Below are 20777 nucleotides of genomic sequence, written 5' to 3' on the forward strand. Positions count from 1 at the left end.
TTGAAGGTTCCCTGATTGTACCTGAAGTGAGCGTGAAGAGTTCTGAACTGTTACAAACTCATCCGGCTGGGGGCTGGGGGTCCTCTTAGTTATCAATAATCTTCACAAAGAGGAGTAAGATGTGGAACCAAACAGAAAAAATTTATAATCCAAAATCTCAATCTGTGGGGGATAGAGACAACTTTTTAATGTAATAAAAAGCCACTACTTTGAAGTTTCTGCTGCTGCTGCTAAGTCGCTTCAGTCGTGTCCGACTCTGTGTGACCCCATAGAAGTTTACGTACCCATGATTAAAACTCAGTTGCTGTTGTCAGTTGTTGGGTTGTATCTGACTTTGTGACCCCATGGACTGCAGCACACCAGGCTCGAGTGTCCTTCTTTATCTCCTGGAGTTTGCTCAAACTCAAGTCCATTGAATTGGTGATGCCATCTAACCATCTTATCTTCTCATAGTTCTTTTTCTAGTTGCTTTAGGTGTAAGTTTAGATTGTTTATTTTGCATTTTTCTCTTTTCTTGAGGTAAACTTGTATTGCTATAAACTTGTATTGCTTAGAACTACTTTTGCTGCATCCCATAGATTTTGGGTTGTTGTATTTTTGTTGTCATCTGTTTCCAGGTATTTTTTACTTTCTTTTCTGACTCTTCAGTGCTGCTGCTGCCTCGCTTTAGTCTTGTCTGACTCTGTGCGACCCCATAGACGGCAGCCCACCAGGCTCTGCTGTCCCTGGGATTCTCCAGGCAAGAACACTGGAGTGGGTTGCCATTTCCTTCTCCAGTGCATGAAAGTGAAAAGTGAAAGTGAAGTTGCTCAGTTGTGTCCGACTCTTCGAGACCCCATGGACTGCAGCCCACCAGGTTCTTCCGTCCACAGGATTTTCCAGGCAAGAGTACTGGAGTTGGGTGCCATCGCCTTCTCTGGACTCTTCAGTGACTTGTTGGTTATTTAGAAGTGTGTAGTTTAGCCTCCATGTGTTTGTGTTTTTTAGGTTTTTTTTCCTGTAGTTGATACCTAGTCTTATAGCGTTGTGGTCAGAAAAGATAAGGGTGGGATGATATGAGAGAGTAGCATTGAATCATATACAGTATCATATGTAAAATAGATAGCCAGTGGGAATTTGCTAGATAACACAGGTAACTCAAAGCTGATGCTCTGTGACAACCTACAGGGGTTGGATAAGGTGGGCTATGGGAGGAAGTTTCAAGAGGGAGGGGACATATGTATACCTGTGGCTGATTCATGTTGATGTATGGCAGAAACCATCACAATATCATAATTATCTTCCAATTAAAAACTCAGTAGTAACCAAACAGTTGTTTAGAACTTCGGCCAATAGACCCTGCCCCGCCCTCCCCCCACCACACCTGCAGCTGCATAAGAGTATTTTATCCCTGACATTGTTGAGAATTGCCAGTGAAGGGTGGTAATGAAAAGTTAGAATTTCATTTGCCTTAATGCATCCTCACCGTTGGGTCCCCAGGTCAATGTCCCCACTGCCTTCAGCTTTAGATGACAGAAGTTGGGACTAAAAGCTGGAAACTGGTGACCTGCCATGTAACTACTTTCCTGTGGTCATTCACCCTCATGCTATCCACTGGCACTCAAGCACTTTCTGCACACACCTTCCAGGCCAGGTGCTGCCTTAAGTGCTGGAGTGAATGTTGACTAATATGTGGGACCAGACACAAAAGACTTTACAATCTAGTGTGGGTACAGACAAGTGAATTGCTGAGTGTGGACAGAGCAGCAGAGCTAATGTGGGAGCATGAAGGGCCCAGGTGCTGACGGGGTCCCCAGAGGGCCCAGCATTTGGAGTGAGACTCTGGTGCCTCCAAATCCGACCACTGTGTCTGGGCTGACACTTGATGCCACTCCCCTGTCTCCTAGGTCCCTCTTCCATTAAAATTCACTGCCTGAGCTTTCTGTTTCCTATGCAACTCAGCACCAGGACTCCTCGGGTCAGGCATTAGTATCTGGTCCCTCCCCTTTGCCCCTTCCCCTTTGTCCCAGGGAAGGACATCAGAATGTGAACCCTCAGGACTGCGAACTGGCCCATCCTCCAGGTGTCCCTTCCCACAGTGACCAGGTGGGACCCGGGACTGAGCACAACTGGAGTTCCTGACGTCAGAGGTTTCATACTCTCAATAGAGATGTAGCCAAGTATTTGCACACGGACACTGAAGATATAATTATGTTACAGACTAGAGAACTAGGATGCACGTTCCAGAATAATGGAAATTTTAAAAGTCCTTGCAGTATTCGAGTCTTATATTTGACTTAGTTTATAAAGCCATCTAGTTTCTTACTTTGGAAAGAATGGTTGAGATGAGTGCAGAGTTGGTGGACAGCCTGCTTTCCGAGGCTCTTGGGTGAGGATGAAGGATAAGGCTGTATCCTGATAGCTGCCTCTTTATTGCTATTTGGCTCAGAGCTCTGTGCAAAAGTTGATTGAGGTTCTTTTCATCTTTTGCCTGTAGATTTCATCAAATCTCTCATTCTGAGCCACCGTGAAGTGGTTTTTCCAATCCCCCACGATTCCTGGAAGGGGAAAGCCCAGACGAACATCACTGCTTGGGAGTCCTGGTGACCCAAGTGAAGAAGGGATGTGTGCCTGCATACTGCCTCACCCACATCCCTGGTGGTATCCCTCCTCCTGCTGCTCTTGGCTGAGATGTGCCCCGGAGCACCTGATCAGAGGTCAGGGCCCCTAAATCAGAGGACCATCGACCCAAAGGAGCTGCAACTGGGACCCACCCGAGGTCTGTTCACATGAAGGGCAACCATGGAGAAGTGAGAAAGCGTGCGCTTCTAACACTCGGCCACTTGGGAGAATCTCCAAATGTCCACTGAGTAAAAGACTCCAGATACAAGACAGTCCACTGCCTAGTTTGTTCAAGGGAGCCTAGGATCAGGCACAATGGGTGTGGGGATAGGGACAAGCACAGGGAGCATCTCTGGGGGCAGAGATGGCCTGGAGAGGGGCAGGAGAAGCGACTTTGTGGGGAGGAAGATGTTTAAGGCTTGGTTAGGGTGCTGGTTGCATGTGCACACTCATCTATCAAGTCTTGTTAATTGTATGCTGCAGTTCACTGGAGGTAAGTTCCAGCCCAAAGGAAAAAGATTTGGGGGAAAAATATGAATGAAGTGCTATTTTTCACCCAACAGTAACTATGAAAATAACTTCAAAAGAGGGAAATACTCTTTGCCCCACCAGTGCCTCTTCTGGAAAATTATGCAAGAGAAGGAAGAGTATCAGGATGTGAGAACATAGGCACAGAGCAGTTTGCTGGAGTGTGATTCACAAAGACAAGGACTGAAAACAGCCAGAGCTGAGAGTCTGACTCTTGGGGAAGAGTTGATGAGTTATAATGCATCTGGACATGAGCCCCTAGAGAGCTTCATGGTCCCACTGTGCCCTGCCCTTGTGGTGTATTTGAGACTCTAGTGAGGAATGTGTGTGGGGGACCTGCCTGAATTTTGTGGGGTTGGCTTTCACCGTGGTGCCTGTATTTCTGCAGAGCTGAGGGGAGGGGCTGCGGAGAGCTGGGCAGCTCACCAGATCCTTGCCCGAGACTACCCAAGGGAGAGAAGTGGATTTGCTTGGCTTGTTTCAGTAACAGGGAAGCTGTTGTAGACTGGAAAATGCAGCAAAAGAAATCCAGTTGTGTGTGAAGAAAGAAGAAGGAAAGAAGTTGCAAAGCGACGGTCACCACAGCTGAGACTGTGTCGATAAAACGGCTACAGAGGGGCTTCAGGGAGCAGGGTTTTGGTAAAGAGAACTTTTAAAATGCGAATTTGTTTTTATAATCACATATATTACTTTTTAAATTAAATGGTGATAAAGGGTTTTATTTTTTCCCTTTGAAAACATTGTGGCGTTGCTGTTGTTCAATTGCTAAGTCATGTTCAACTCTTGTGACCCCATGGACTGTAGCCCACCAGGCTCCTCTGTCCATGGGGATTCTCCAGGCAAGAATACTGGAGTGGGTTGCCATGCCCTGCTCCAGGGTATCTTCCCAACCCAGAGACTGAACCCAGGTCTCCCGCATTGCAGATGGATTCTTTACCTCTGAGCCTCCTGGGAAGCCCCCATAAAAAACATCAGCCGGGCCAATTAGGATCCCTCTCTTAGGATTTGGAATGAAGAAGTATTATGGAAGGAGGTAGATCTGAGCAGTAGTTGCCATTGAAAGTTATGCTGTTCAGCCATGATGAGACTGGCTGATGAGCAGATTGCGAAGCAGGAAGAAAGAGCAACGGGCAGTAAGGCAGGAAGCTGGTTGGTGGAGAAAAGCCCTCATTTTCTGTGTGTAGAACCTCGGAGCAAAGACCCAGACCTTGCTACTGCTGGGGTCCCAGGCCTCAGGCCAGGCATCCCCAAGATGTCTGGACCGGCCCCCTAAGGACCAGCGAGCTCTCCTCTCTGAGGGCCTCCAGCAGCAGGCATGATGCACGATGCACTGTCCTGGGACTGGTAAAGCCCAGCGCCCTCCTATCAGCAGGGCAGGCGCCATGCTACCAGGCAGATAGAATACTTGGTTTACACCCATCTCTGTGCAGCCTGTGCAGCCCACCCACCTTTCCTCATGAAGGGGGAGATGGACTGGTCCAGGATGGTCTTGGGAGCCGTGGAACGGTTGGTCATGGGGTTTGCCTTCATCTTCTCAAACGTCGTCTCCTGGACAATGGTGTCCAGCACGGCTCCATCCAAGTTCTTCTCCATGAACTTCATCACCTTCTGAATTTCCTGCTTTGGGTCCTGTGGGGAGAGTAACATGGCAATGGAAGGGCGCATCATGTCAGAAAATCACACTTGTTCCCCTGCAAGATGTGCAGCCTGGAAGCAGCCCAGGGTCTCTCAGAGCTGGGTCTGACATGGTCTCTACCCACGTGGCCTCTACTCACCCTCTTGATGTCCTCATAGAAGAGAAAGAGCATCCGGACGTTGTCTCTCAGATCCCACCAGCCTCTCACATGCTCGAACCAGGACCCCCATGCGACTGTAAGACACAGAGAACACAGCAGAGAGCCCATGCGGGGCCCTGCAAAGCCTTCCAATGCTCAGGGATGTGATTGACCTCAGGTGCATAGGAGAGAGAGGAAACAGATTACCAGCCAGAAACATCCATGAGTTGTGACCTGTTTGACATCAGGGGTGAGGCGGAATGGGGCAGCCTCAGGGGAATTTATCCCAACCTGCCTACCAATGTGGCTTCACATATATTATCTGTCATCATAATGCTTTTATGACGGGACAGGGATGCTTTTGGAAATGGGAGACCCTGCCAGTCGGGTGGCCAGGAATAAAAGCTTCCGGATCTGGTGGGGACGTCTGCTGTGGCCATGGGAGGACTCAGTGTCCTGGGGGGTCACGTGGTGTCTGGGGACCTGGCTGAGCCACACGGTGGTGGTGGTGGCGAGATGGGAGGGGGCCCCCTACCTTTTCCACTGATGAAGGTTTCAAAGTACTGGTCCCAGGTGCCCGGGTCGGGAAGTGTCCGGTTCATCCTCTGGAAGTGGTAGTAGGAAACCAGACAGTCCTTGGCATTTCGAGCAACATAGAGGAACTTGAAGGAAAGAGTGTAGAGAGGGGGTGAAGTGGCATAGAGGGTAGTTTTCACAGGGTCACCAACGCTGAGCTGTCCCAGGGGGCCTGTGCCTGCTGCTCACCTGGCCTGTGCCACTCACACTCCCTGGGGCCCCCGCCTCCCTTCCTGGCTCCTCCCCACAAGGCACAAGCTGATTCCTCGTGGCCCCATTGATCTCCTAGAACAATATTTATCCAGAAGCCAGGACCTCCCGACAGACAGAAGCTGTGATAAGGGCTGTGATGGCTCCTAAATGCCTTCATCCTGGTCTCCCTGGAGGTCAGCTTCATGGTAACAGTGTGGATATGTTCTAGGCCTCACGGGCTCTATTGTTCCTGCACTCAGTACCTCTGCTGTCTCCACCAGGCATCCCATGGGTTTCATCTCAACCGTGACCCTGGATCCTCAGCCCGGGAGGTGGAAAAGCATGCATGACGGAGGATGTTTGGGGTTGGAGCATTCGCCCCCTCCGTCCTGAGATGTTAATACCTTGCAGTTGCTTTCCCAGAAGGATGGAGGCAGCAGCTGGGCTGGGAGGTGGGTCCTTAGCACCCGGGGCCGGGGCATTGCTCTGGCCTTCTCCACACCTTTAAAGAGGTCGAGAGGAGGATCTTGTCCCACAAGCATCACAGGGGGACTTCTGTCCAGGGCTCTATCCAGAGTGTCGGTCACCTGCTTACCTTTCTGCTCTTGGGGCCTTTTGTGGGGGGACCATGACCTTTACCTGTGGGTGGCACACACACTCTGCAGCTGCAGGAGCTCAGTTTGGGGATGAGGAGCTGAGTTCCAGGGGAGAGGGGTCCCAGAGCACATGCCCCCATCCCCACCGACCTGCCCGGTGTGCTGGCTGTTTCCTTCCTCTCTGAGAACTGTGACCCTGATGGCCTATGGGTCCTGACTCCTACTCACTCCCTGGAGACACCAACCCGTCACCTGCCTCTGTGTGATCAACATGTTATGGGTGGGGGGAGAGTGCGTCCCTGAGATCAACAAGGCGTGACCTTCTCCCTAGAAGCAGCTGCTCCTGTGTGGGAATCAGATGCTGATGCAAATGCCTCCGCATTCTTAAGCCAACCGGACGATACTGTGATGAGGACACATGTCCTGGCTGCTGCTGCTGCTGCTGCTGCTAAGTCGCTTAATCGTGTCCGACTCTGGGCGACCCAATAGACGGCAGCCCACAAAGTTCCCCGTCCCTGGGATTCTCCAGGCAAGAACACTGGAGTGGGTTGCATTTCCTTCTCCAATGCATGAAAGTGAAAAGTGAAAGCGAAGTTGCTCAGTCGTGTCCGACTCTTAACGACCTCATGGACTGCAGCCTACCAGGCTCCTCCGTCCATGGGATTTTCCAGGCAAGAGTACACATGTCCTGGCACCTGTGTCCAAACCCCCTGGAGGAGCTGGCAGGTGACCCTGGGCTCTGGGAGATGACCTGTTGGTCAATGCAGTGTCACTAGTCATAACCAGGGCCCTGGCCGGGGGTGAGGCAGCAGGGAGGAGCACTCACCGGAGGGCTGGGGCGGCCGGGCCCTCTCAAGGAGTGGGTGGCGGTGTTGGATGGCCGCCCGCTGACACTTGTCCACATCCCCACTGTGCTCAATCAAGTCCACAATTTCCTGGATCCACGTGGTCCCTGCGGCCAGATGGAGAGATGAGAGGCAGGAACTGGTCAGACAACTGCCACCTGCACCCTGGTAGACTGATGGATGTTCAGGTCAACCTCTCCCCCACCCAAGGGCGGACAGCCCAGCAGGTGGGCCCCCAAAGCTGTAAGCCCATAAACCCAGGGGCTCAAGCTCCCCAAGGAGCCTGTCCTTGGGGCAAGAGAGCAGGGCCCTCTGACCCCCACAGGCATCCCTCCAGGGACTGTGACCCCGAGGGAGCCTACTGACTCAGCCCACAGCTACCTGACTTAGGGTAGGTACAGATGAGGAGGTCGTCCGGCTGGGCCTCGAAGCCCTGGATCTGGTGCCAGTTGTCCACGGTGGTGGCTGGCAGGGGGATCCCCGCCACCTCCCCTAGTGAGGGCTGTGTCCCCGCCATGGTCAGGGCCATGGGGTCTGGGGATGAGATGGCAGTCCCTATGGGCAGAGAATAGAGGAGGTTTTTGAAAAATTGTGGTTCAGTACTCATAACATGACATTTACCATTTTATCCACTTGTAAGCGTAAGCTCATTGTTGTGCAACTGACACCACCATCATCTCCAGAATGTCTTATCTTCCCAAAGTGATCAGATCAGTCATTCATTCGTGTCCGACTCTTTGCGACCCCCTGAATCGCAGCACGACAGGCCTCTCTGTCCATCACAAACTCCCGGAGTTCACTCAGACTCACATCCATCAAGTCAGTGATGCCATCCAGCCATCTCATCCTCTGTCGTCCCCTTCTCCTCCTGCCCCCAATTCCTCCCAGCATCAGAGTCTTTTCCAATGAGTCAACTCTTCGCATGAGCTGGCCAAAGTACTGGAGTTTCAGCTTTAGCATCATTCCTTCCAAAGAAATCCCAGGGCTGATCTCCTTCAGAATGGACTGCTTGGATCTCCTTGCAGTCCAAGGGACTCTCAAGAGTCTTCTCCAACACCACAGTTCAAAAGCATCAATTCTTCAACCCTCAGCCTTCTTCACAGTCCAACTCTCAAATCCATACATGACCAATGGAAAAACCATAGCCTTGAGTAGACGGACCTATGTTGGCAAAGTAATGTCTCTGCTTTTGAATATGCTATCTAGGTTGGTCATAACTTTCCTTCCAAGGAGTAAGCATCTTTTAATTTCATGGCTGCAGTCACCATCTGCAGTGATTTTGGAGCCCAGAAAAATAAAGTCTGACACTGTTTCCCCTGTTTCCCCATCTATTTCACATGAAGTGATGGGCCCAGATGCCATGATCTTTGTTTTCTGAATGTTGAGCTTTAAGCCGACTTTTTCACTCTCCTCTTTCACTTTCATCAAGAGGCTTTTTAGTTCCTCTTTACTTTCTGCCATAAGGGTGGTGTCATCTGCATATCTGAGGTTACTGATATTTCTCCCGGCAATCTTGATTCCAGCTTGTGTTTCTTCCAGTCCAGCGTTTCTCATAATGTACTCTGCATATAAGTTAAATGAACAGGGTGACAATATACAGCCTTGATGGACTCCTTTTCCTATTTGGAACCAGTCTGTTGTTCCATGTCCAGTTCTAACTGTTGCTTCCTGACCTGCATACAAATTTCTCAAGAGGCAGATCAGGTGGTCTGGTATTCCCATCTCTTTCAGAATTTTCCACAGTTTATTGTGATCCACACAGTCCAAGGCTTTGGCATAGTCAATAAAGCAGAAATAGATGTTTTTCTGGAACTCTCTTGCTTTTTCCATGATCCCAAAGTGAAACCACCCATTAAACACTAATTCCTCATCCCCTCCCCTGTCCCCAGCCCCCACGATTCTATGCTCTGTCTCTGTGGACCTAACTCCTCCAGAGACCTCACACAAGAGGAATCAGACAGTGCTTGTCCATTGAGGACCTGCCATAATGTCCTCAAGATCCATCCATGTTGTAGCAGATGTCAGAATTTCCTTCCTTTCTGAGAGTGAATTCATCCTCAGAAAGCACTGCATTTCATTTATTTATTTATTTTTGGCTGAGTACCAATTTATTATGTAAAACATGAACATTGTTCATATACAAGCTCAACAGCTAGTTAGAAGATATGGTGGTAGAAAAGATCTTGTTTACAACAACAGAAAAGAAAAATCCAAATATAAATGTAAATATACATATAAATTATGTATATAAACACAGGTATTGAGTTTCACAAAGAATCTATAAGATATAAATTTTTTTATGTGGACCATTTTTAAAGATGTCTATTGAATTTGTTACCATATTGCTGTTGTTTTATATTTTGTCTTTTTTTTTTTTGGCTGAGAGGCATGCGAAATCTTAGTTCTCTGACCAGAGATTGAACTTGAACCCACATGAAAGGTGAAGTCTTCATATCTGGACTATCAGGGAAGTCATTATAAATCTTTATTCATATAAATAAATGAAATTTTTCATTCCCGTAAGGTGCAGAGGGAAAAAAAGAAAAGACGTACATAAGTGGAAAGACAATTGCATAGAAAATCTCAACATCAGAGACTTAACACATTCCCAGTAAAAATAACAACAGAACTGTTTGTAAACAAACAAGCTGATTAGGACTGAATTTTATTCATTCATTCATGCATGGACCCTTTCAACTTTTAATTGTTGAGAATAAAGCTGCTATGAACATGGATGTACAAATATCTCTTCAATACCCTGCTTTCCTCTTGAGAAACCTTTATGCAGGTCAGGAGGCAACAGTTAGAACTGGACACGGAACAACAGATTGGTTCCAAATAGGAAAAGGAGTACGTCAAGGCTGTATACTGTCACCCTGCTTATTTAACTTATATGCAGAGTACATCATGAGAAATGCTGGGCTGGATGAAGCACGAGCTGGAATCAAGATTGCCGGGAGAAATATCAATAACCTCAGATATGCAGATGACACCACCCTTATGGCAGAAAGTAAAGAGGAACTAAAAAGCCTCTTGATGAAAGTGAAAGAGGAGAGTGAAAAAGTCGGCTTAAAGCTCAACATTCAGAAAACAAAGATCATGGCATCTGGGCCCATCACTTCATGTGAAATAGATGGGGAAACAGTGGAAACAGTGTCAGACTTTATTTTTCTGGGCTCCAAAATCACTGCAGATGGTGACTGCAGTCATGAAATTAAAAGATGCTTACTCCTTGGAAGGAAAGTTATGACCAACCTAGATAGCATATTCAAAAGCAGAGACATTACTTTGCCAACAAAGGTCCGTCTCGTCAAGGCTGTGTTTTTTCCATTGGTCATGTATGGATGTGAGAGTTGGACTGTGAAGAAGGCTGAGCAGTGAAGAATTGATGCTTTTGAACTGTGGTGTTGGAGAAGACTCTTGAGAGTCCCTTGGACTGCAAGGAGATCCAAGCAGTGCATTCTGAAGGAGATCAGCCCTGGGATTTCTTTGGAAGGAATGATGCTAAAGCTGAAACTCCAGTACTTTGGCCATCTCATGCAAAGAGTTGACTCATTGGAAAAGACTCTGATGCTGGGAGGGATTGGGGGCAGGAGGAGAAGGGGACGACAGAGGATGAGATGGCTGGATGGCATCACTGACTCGATGGACATGAGTCTGAGTGAATTCCGGGAGTTGGTGATGCACAGGGAGGCCTGGCGTGCTGTGATTCATGGGGTCGCAAAGAGTTGGACATGACTGAGCGACTGAACTGAACTGAACTGAACTGACCCTGCTTTCAGTCCTTTTGGGTAAATATCCAAAAGTGGGATTGCTGGACCATTTATGAGTCTATATTCACTCTTCTGAGGACCTGCCATCCCATCGCCCACAGTGGCTGCACTTTTACATCCCCACCGATGGTATATGAGGTTTCTGATTTCTTTTCATCCTCACCAACACTTGTTATTCTCTGTTGTTGTTTTGTTTTTTAATGTAATAGCAGCTAGCCTAAAGAGTGTGAGGTGACATCTCATTGTGTTTTTGAGTTTCATTTCCCCCCAGATGTGCTTATTTGTCATTTGTATGTTTCCTCTGGAGAATGTCTATTTCAATTCTTTGTCCAATTTAGAATCATGTTGTTTGTTTTTGTTGTTCTGTTGAAAGAGTCTTAAATGCATGAAATGAGAAAGGCAGGAGGAGCTGCCGCTGTTTCCTAGGATAGCTGGCTACTGTGATTCCAGAGATGTTGTCTGCTGCCACTAGGGACACTGGCAATAGTCAGGATCTAACAGTGGGCTGCCGTCTATGGGGTCGCACAGAGTCGGACACGACTGACTTGACTTAGCAGCAGCAGCAGCAACAGTCACTGGATACTTAGATTCACGTGTGCTTGGCTGAATACCTGATACTTGTTAACTCATTCTGACTCTTGAATAAAATGAAAGGGTCCTTCCAGCATAGTTAGGGAATTTGGAATGGAAATGTACGCACTGCCATATTTAGAATGGATGACCAACAAGGACATACTGTCTAGCACAGGGAACTCTGTTCAATGTTATGTGGTGGCCTGGATGGGAGGGGAGTCTGGGGAGAATGGATACATGTATATGTATGACTAAGTCCCTTTGCTGTTCACCTGAAACTATCACATTTTTAATCCACTATACCCTAGTACAAAATAAAAAGTTTAAAAGAAATGAAAGGCAGGAGAAGCTGCCTTCTCTTCCTGCCATCTCCTTCCTGAAGATGAGCCTATAAACGGTTATTGGAAATTGAGTGGGGGCCTGGTGCAGCTGCTCTGGGGAGCTGGTGGGAGGCTAGTGCTCACCACACCCAGGCCTGCCATTAAGGGGTTCCTGACCTCAGAGCAAGTCCAGCCCTTCAGAATGGAGACTGAGGGGCAGCTGTGTTTGCAAAGTGTCAGAGAAGGTAGAGTTTGGACAAAAGTCCTGAGATTATGGTAGGTTTCAGGAGGGAGGAGGGAAGAGAACAAAGCTTCTAATGGGCCTTTCACGGTAGGTCTTCTACAAACTTTTCTCTTTTAATTTGTAAATGAATCAAGGATTTATTAGGAAGGAGTGTTAACACCCTCACACAAGTAAGGCTGCTCAGAGCCTCTTGAACAATACTTGCTCAGGAATGCAGCCAAAGCCTGCCTGGTAATTCCACATTCCTTCATTAAGAATTACCTCTTATATGCAAAAAAAAAAAAAAAAAGTATGTATACATATGCTTATCAGAATCACTTTGCTGTGCAGCAGAAATTAGCACATTGTAAATCAATTACACTTCAGTTATATAAAAAAAAAATTACTAGGATTTCCCTGGTGGTCCAGTGGTTAAGAATCCACCTGCCAATGCATGGGACACAAGTTCAATCCCTAGTCCAGGAAGATTCCACATACTACGAGGCAACTAAGCCCATTTGCTGCAGCTACTGAAGCCCATGTGCTCTAGAGCCTGTGCTTTGCAACAAAAGAAGCCACTATCATGATAAGCCTGCACACAGCAACTAAAGAGTAGCCCCTGCTCACCACAACTAGAGAAAGCCTGTGCACAGCAACGAAGACTAGTGCAACCAAAAATAAATATAAAAAAAAGAACTACTCTTTTCATTATGAATATAAACATATATGTTACATAAAATTTAAAATAAGCCCAGATACATGAGGAAGAAAAATCTATTGCATGAGTTGTTATTATTTTGATATATTTCTTTTTTAAAATACATATTGTGTTAGGTAGAATAATAGCCCCAAAGGTATCCAAGTCTTAATTTTTGCTCCTTCCACTGTCTGGTGAAGGGACTTTGCAGATGGAATTAGGGTTAAGGATATGAAAGCCATAGGCTTGTCCTGGGTTATCTGGGGCAGAGGGGCTAACATGATCCCAAGGACGGATAGAAGAGAGCAGGAGGCATGGAAAAGCCAATTCAGGGATGCAGTAGCCCAGGAGGCCAGAGGGACTCAAAGCCTGGCGGGACACTCAGAACACCACTGACTGAAGCAGGAGGGGACAGGAGCCCAGGGATGGTCCCAGGGAGCTGAGAAGGACCCCCAGCCAACAGTGCAGGGATGCGGACCTTGGCCCACGGTCATAGGGGCTGAATTCTGCCAACAGAAAGCATGAGTCCCAAGCCAGTGCTCCCAGGACCTGGAGGAAGGGTCATGTCCCTGCTGGCACCATGGTTCTGACCTGAGATGCCTGCTTGGAGTTCCCACTTCCAAAATCATCAGATGATTAGTGTGTGTCCTCTCAAGTGGCTGAGTTTGTGGTGCTCTGTCTCTGTGGCAATGGCATTCACTCACTGGTCACCTTTATAGACGGATGCCGTCCCTACCAGGTTCATATGCTGAAGCTCTAATCTCCAGGGCTTCAGTGCGTGACTGCATTTGCAAACAAGACTTTAAGGGGGTGACTGAGTTAAGGTGAGGCCAGTAGGGTGGCCCTTCTCCAACCTGGGTGTGTTCTTGTTAGAGCTGGAGTTTAAAGCCTAGGGCTGCCGCTGCACAGAGTGATGGCTGGGTGAGGAACAGCCTGCGTACCCAGGAGAGAGACCTCGGGAGAAACCAGGCCGGCCACACCCGGGCCCTCCACCTCCCGAGCTGTGACAAAACACCTTTCTGTTGTGTAACCCGGTTAGTCTGTGGTATGTGGTTACGACAGCCCAAGGGGACTATGACAAAGGTCTTTGCTGAAGCTTAGAAACCAACTGTTTAGTTTTAAATCATAAATGGAGGGAAAGAGTAAATGGTTCTTCCTGACTTTTCTATATGACTGTTCTGCTGAATAGTTAATAGCAGATAAAAGAAGTTTCTCTTCATAGAATCATTCTAGCCAATAGATGAATAATAAATCATAGAACTGTAATGTTGCCTTGCAGCCCAAAGTGGTGAAAGAAGCTAGGCATTTAACATTCGTGGTTTCTGACATCCCGGAAAGAAAGACAAGCAGACACTGCACCCCTTGGTGATGGACATGCATCCTATGATGTGCTTCTGCCCCAAACATGAACCTGATTAAGCCTCAAAATCCAGCACCAAAAATATCTCTACTTTTTTAGGTTCATGAAAATTCTTTCTGGCTTGAGCTAATCAGTCCTGTCTACATAGCCACACCTACATTACTAACAGTAAAGATTAAAAAAGTAAACCAATGAGTTAGGTAAAGGATTTCTTTTAAGCCATATCCTCACCTTCAAGTCTCAGCTGAAAATCAGAGCCCAGAGGCTGGACCAAGGGCCAGGGAGCTCAGAGGGCACTTTCCAAGGATGTGGCCAGCTGCCCGGATGGCAACTGCCAAGGCTCAAATTACCTGAGTCAGGGGTCCTAAGGCCTGTAGGAGGTGGGGGCCTTGTGGGGGGCTCGTGTCCCCCATGTGGTAACCCGGAACTTTTTGCTGTCAGGGGCACAAGCAGCTGCCCCAGAATTTTTTAGTCAAAGTTACTTAAGAAATAGGTGATATAAGAAAGACACTGACTCACTCTGTCCCCCTTACAGATAAATCCCCCGGGTGAAGGGCCCTCCACTTTCCTGTGTAAGAGGAAGAAGCATCCTTACCTTCAGAGACCTGGATTCAGGGCCAAGAAGGCTGGGTAAATAAACCTACTTCCTTCTTTCTGATGGTGATACTTTCTCATCAATTTACCGCATGCCCCAAACTCTTTCTCTGTCAGTTACTCACAAATTTGTTTGTTATTCACAAATTTATTTCTTTGTCTAAAGGTGTAAAAGCTGTCTATTTGTCACTTCTTCGGGTCTCATATTTCTATGGGATCCTGTGTGTAAAAATTAAATTAGTTTTTTCTCCTGTTAACCTGTCTTATGGGCTTCCCCGCTAGCTTAGATGGTAAAGAATCTGTCTGCAGTGTGGGAGACCTGGATTCCATCTCTGGTTTGGGAAGATCCCCTGGAGGAGGGCATGGCAACCCACTCCAGTATTCTTGCCTGGAGAATCTCCATGGACAGAGGAGCCTGGCGGGCTACAATCCATGGGGTTGCAAAGAGTTGGAAGTGACTAAATGACTAAGCTCACAGCAACCTGTCTTATGTCAAGTGTGTGATGAGACTGGCTCCTGTTCTTCAGTTGGGACTATTTTACCTTAATCCTGGGTGGGATGGGGGCCAGTTGCCATGATTTTTCTGCTCCCTTTTAGTTAATTGACAGGATTCTTATTACCTTAACTGAGAACTCTGCAATTCCATGATTGGACTTTGAAGTATAATTGACATGCAATGTTATATTAGTTTCATCGTAATTGTATTTTGATTTTGGTTCAGTGCTCCAGGATAGCAGTGGTTCCGTGATGGAGTGGAGGAAAGCGCAACCTTTCCAGTAAGCAGAACTGTCCCACAGGATGTATGGCTCCTCATTCTACACCATAAACTAGATGTTCACAACACAGTACAACGTGGGTGGACCTTGAGGGAATTGTGTGAAGTCAGGTAAGACACACAAAGACAAATGCTGTATGGAATCACTTCATGTGGGATCTTTAGACAATGTCAAACTCACAACAGAGTCAAAGTGTAAAATGGTGGTGCCAGGAGGAATAGGGAGATGTTGGTCAAAAGATACAAACTCCCAGTTAAAAGAGGAATGTGTGTATTGAGTCACGCCACTTGTGTTCGACTCTTTGCAACCCCAGGACTGTAGCCTGCCAGGCTCCTCTGTCCATGGGATTTCCTAGGCAAGAATACTGGAGTGGTTTGCCACACCCTCCTCCAGGGGCTCTTCCCAACCCAGGGATCAAACCCACGGCTCTTATGTCTCCTGTACTGACAGGCGGGTTCTTTATCACTAGTACTACCTGGGAAGCCCATAAATTGTGGGATTTAATGCAAAACATGGTGACTAGAGTTAACAATACTTGTCATATACTTGAAAGTATATAATAAACGTTCTCACCGCAAAGAAGTAATTGTAATTATGTGACACTCTAGTGGGGGTCATTTTGTGATGCGTACTTGTGTCAAATGGACACATTCTATACCTTAAACTTACACCATGTAACATACTAATTATATATGAACACATCTAGAAAATAAGTTAAAAAAAACATCTTTCATTAGTCAAGATCATCTAAATGTGTTCTTGCTTTTTAAGGGCTAACAATCCCACCACCATCCAAATTAATACCATTTTGTTTTCAATGTTTTAGTCCATTTCATCTGAAGGACTAACTGAAGGAAGATTCGTAAGTCCATCCTCTCTGCGTTTTTATTACTCACAGTTGGCGTCTCCAGATGAGCAGACTGGGGACTGGGTCCTGGTTTGGCAGAGGGAGACTTGAGCGTGCCGCAGGCCATCTGAGCTCAGCTGAGGACGGGCAACAGGAGGTCCGGTGACCTTGGGCCTCTCCTCAAGGCACGTGACGTGGGCTCACGCTCAGCGCTGCTGCTGCCTGGGCCTGACGCAGCTTCCTTGTCCAGGGACTGGCCTCCTCTCATCAGGGCTCTGACTCAGCGTTTACTCTCGATAGCACTGACACACCTGGTACAGAGCCAGGCTTCTGTCCTCTGGGGACCAGTGGCCACTAGGTGCCTTGTTGGAGTGTGTATTCACATTGAATTCCAAATCTATAGGTTCCAGGTACAGGAAGCTTAGACAGGTTGGCTGCCTATAGTCTTTGGTCTCCTCCTTACAAAAAAGCCCATTGTCTCAAAAAGAAATGTATTAATCAACATACTAATGTATTAATCAACATCAGATCAGATCAGATCAGTCACTCAGTCATGTCCGACTCTTTACGACCCCATGAATTGCAGCACGCCAGGCCTCCCTGTCCATCACAAACTCCTGGAGTTCACTCAGACTCACGTCCATCGAGTCAGTGATGCCATCCAGCCATCTCATCCTCTGTCGTCCCCTTCTCCTCTTGCCCCCAATCCCTCCCAGCATCAGAGTCTTTTCCAATGAGTCAACTCTTTGCATGAGCTGGCCAAAGGACTGGAGTTTCAGCTTTAGCATCATTCCTTCCAAAGAAATTCCAGGGCTGATCTCCTTCAGAATGCACTGCTTGGATCTCCTTGCAGTCTAAGGGACTCTCAAGAGTCTTCTCCAACACCACACTTCAAAAGCATCAATTTTTCAGCGCTCAGCCTTCTTCACAGTCCAACTCTCACATCCATACATGACCACAGGAAAAACCATAGCCTTGACGAGACGGACCTTTGTTGGCAAAGTAATGTCTCTGCTTTTGAATTAACTTTCCTTCCAAGGAGTAAGCGTCTTTTAATTTCATGGCTGCAGTCACCATCTGTAGTGATTTTGGAGCCCAGAAAAATAAAGTCTGATGCTGTTTCCCCATCTATTTCCCATCAAGTGATGGGACTGGATGCCATGATCTTCGTTTTCTGAATGTTGAGCTTTAAGCCAACTTTTTCACTCTCCACTTTCACTTTCATCAAGAGGCTTTTTAGTTCCTCTTCACTTTCTGCCATAAGGGTGGTGTCATCTGCATATCTGAGGTTATTGATATTTCTCCCAGCAATCTTGATTCCAGCTTGTGTTTCTTCCAGTCCAGCGTTTCTCATGATGTACTCTGCATAGAAGTTAAATAAACAGGGTGACAATATACAGCCTTGATGTACTCCTTTTCCTATTTGGAACCAGTCTGTTGTTCCATGTCCAGTTCTAACTGTTGCTTCCTGACCTGCATACAAATTTCTCAAGAGGCAGATCAGGTGTTCTGGTATTCCCATCTCTTTCAGAATTTTCCATAGTTTATTGTGATCCACACATAGTCAATAAAGCAGAAATAGATGTTTTTCTGGAACTCTCTTGCTTTTTCCATGATCCAGCCGATGTTGGCAATTTGATCTCTGGTTCCTCTGCCGTTTTCAAAACCAGCTTGAACATCAGGAAGTTCACGGTTCACATATTGCTGAAGCCTGGCTTGGAGAATTTTGAGCATTACTTTACTAGCGTGTGAGATGAGTGCAATTGTGCAGTAGTTTGAGCATTCTTTGGCATTGCCTTTCTTTGGGATTGGAATGAAAACTGACAATTTCCAGTCCTGTGGCCACTGCTGAGTTTTCCAAATTTGCTGGCATATTGAGTGCAGCACTTTCACAGCATCATCTTTTAGGATTTGGAATAGCTCAACTGGAATTCCATCACCTCCACTAGCCTTGTTTGTAGTGATGCTTTCTAAGGCCCACTTGACTTCACATTCCAGGATGTCTGGCTCTAGGTCAGTGATCACACCATCATGATTGTCTGGGTCATGAAGATCTTTTTTGTACAGTTCTTCTGTGTATTCTTGCCACCTCTTCTTAATATCTTCTGCTTCTGTTAGGTCCATACCATTTCTGTCCTTTATCGAGCCCATCTTTGCATGAAATGTTCCTTTGGTATCTCTGATTTCCTTGAAGAGATCCCTAGTCTTTCCCATTCTGTTGTTTTCATCTATTTCTTTGTACTGATCGCTGAAGAAGGCTTTCTTATCTCTTCTTGCTATTCTTTGGAACTCTGCATTTAGTTGTTTATATCTTTCCTTTTCTCCTTTGCTTTTTGCTTCTCTTCTTTTCACAGCTACTTGTAAGGCCTCCCCAGACAGCAATTTTGCTTTTTTGCATTTCTTTTCCATGGGGATGGTCTTGATCCCTCTCTCCTGTACAATGTCACGAACCTCCTTCCATAGTTCATCAGGCACTCTATCTATCAGATCTAGGCCCTTAAATCTATTTCTCACTTCCACTGTATAATCATAAGGGATTTGATTTAGGTCATACCCGAATGGTCTAGTGGTTTTCCCAACTTTCTTCAATTTCAGCCTGAATTTGGCAATAAGGAGTTCATGGTCTGAGCCACAGTCAGCTCCTGGTCTTGTTTTTTGCTGACTGTATAGAGCTTCTCCATTTTTGACTGCAAAGAATATAATCAATCTGATTTCGGTGTTGACCATCTGGTGATGTCCATGTATAGAGTCTTCTCTTGTGTTGTTGGAAGAGGGCGTTTATTATGACCAGTGCATTTTCTTGGCAAAACTCTATCAGTGTTTGCCCTGCTTCATTCCATATTCCAAGGCCAAATTTGCCTGTTACTCCAGGTGTGTCTTGACTTCCTACTTTTGCATTCCAGTCCCCTATAATGAAAAGGACATCTTTTTTGGGTGTTAGTTCTAAAAGGTCTTGTAGGTCTTCATAGAACTGTTCAACTTCAGCTTCTTCAGTGTTACTGGTTGGGGCATAGACTTGGATTACTGTGATATTGAATGGTTTGCCTTGGAAAAGAACAGAGATCATTCTGTCGTTTTTGAGATTGCATCCAAGTACTGCATTTCGGACTCTTTTGTTGACCATGATGGCCACTCCATTTCTTCTGAGGGATTCCTGCCCTCAGTAGTAGATATAATGGTCATCTGAGTTAAATTCACCCATTCCAGTCCATTTGAGTTCGCTGATTCCTAGAATGTCAATGTTCACTCTTGCCATCTCTTGTTTGACCACTTCCAATTTGCCTTGATTCATGGACCTGACATTCCAGGTTCCTATGCAATATTGCTCTTTACAGCATCAGACTTTGCTTCTATCACCAGTCACATCCACAGCTGGGTATTCTTTTTGCTTTGGCTTCATCCCTTCATAATTTCTGGAGTTATTTCTCCACTGATCTCCAGTAGCATATTGGACATCTACTGACCTGGGGAGTTTCTCTTTCAGTATCCTATCATTTTGCCTTTTCATACTGTTCATGGGGTTCTCAAGGCAAGAATATTCAAGTGGTTTGCCATTCTCTTCTCCAGTGGACCACATTCTGTCAGATCTCTCCACCATGACCCGCCCGTCTTGAGTTGCCCCACGGGCATGGCTTAGTTTCATTGAGTTAGACAAGGCTGTGGTCCTAGTGTGATTAGATTGACTAGTTTTCTGTGAGTATGGTTTCAGTGTGTTTGCCCTCTGATGCCCTCTTGCAACACCTACCGTCTTACTTGGGTTTCTCTTACCTTGGACGAGGGGTATCTCCTCACTGCCGCCCTTCCTGACCTTCAACGTGGGACAGCTCCTCTAGGCTCTCCTGCGCCCACGCAGCTATGTGCATGGTCACTCGCTCAGTCGTGTCTGACTCTTTGGACTGTAGCTCCTCTGTCCAGGGGATTCTTCAGGCAAGAATACTGGAGTGGGTTGCTGTGCCCTCCTCCAGGGATCAAACCTGTGCCTCTTATGTCTCCTGCATTGGCAGGTGGGTTCTTTACTACTAGCACCACTTGAGAAGCCCCATTAGTCAACTCCAATATAAAATAAAAAAGTAAGCAAAATAAATGTTTGGTGGAATTCACCTGTGGAGAATAGAAAAGCAAATGCCTGGGGACTAGTTGATGGTGGTACCTGCCTTCCCTGCTGACAGCTGACACACTGGTCACGATTTCCAGAGACAATGCTGACGTCCAAGGCCTCTCACTGGAAGTGGACAGGCTTCCTGTGTGAAGATTGTTCAGATTGCTTCATGATTTCAAAGTGGTTTTTTCAATTTTAGATCCATGTAGAGAAAGCTGTTTTCCCAGGTGGCTCATTGGTAAAGAACCTGCCCTCCAATACAGGAGACACAGAACATGTGGGTTCAAACCCTGTGTTGGGAAGATCCCCTGGAGGAGGGCATGACAACCCAGTCTGATATTCTTACCTGGAGAATCCCATGGAGAGAGGAGTCTGGTGGAGTGTAGTCCATGGGGTTGTAAA

The 20777-nt window shown here is 46.7% G+C and overlaps 2 protein-coding genes across 2 annotated transcripts in view; both read right to left on the reverse strand.

Moving 5' to 3' along the window:
- The window catches only part of GCC2 (GRIP and coiled-coil domain containing 2), a 128192-nt gene that overhangs the window by 62773 nt on the left and 44642 nt on the right, over positions 1-20777 (reverse strand). The gene's annotated exons all lie outside the window — the stretch shown is intronic.
- On the reverse strand, positions 2425-7642 carry LOC129623146 (sulfotransferase 1C2-like). Its single transcript, XM_055540254.1, has 7 exons — positions 7495-7642; positions 7095-7220; positions 6077-6174; positions 5440-5566; positions 4905-4999; positions 4578-4758; positions 2425-2537 (listed from the first exon to the last, which is right to left on the reverse strand). The coding sequence occupies exons 1-7, from the start codon at positions 7640-7642 to the stop codon at positions 2425-2427; spliced, it is 888 nt and encodes a 295-aa protein (XP_055396229.1).

This window comes from Bubalus kerabau, chromosome 11 (genome assembly GCF_029407905.1).
Source record: "Bubalus kerabau isolate K-KA32 ecotype Philippines breed swamp buffalo chromosome 11, PCC_UOA_SB_1v2, whole genome shotgun sequence".
Taxonomy (NCBI): domain Eukaryota; kingdom Metazoa; phylum Chordata; class Mammalia; order Artiodactyla; family Bovidae; genus Bubalus; species Bubalus kerabau.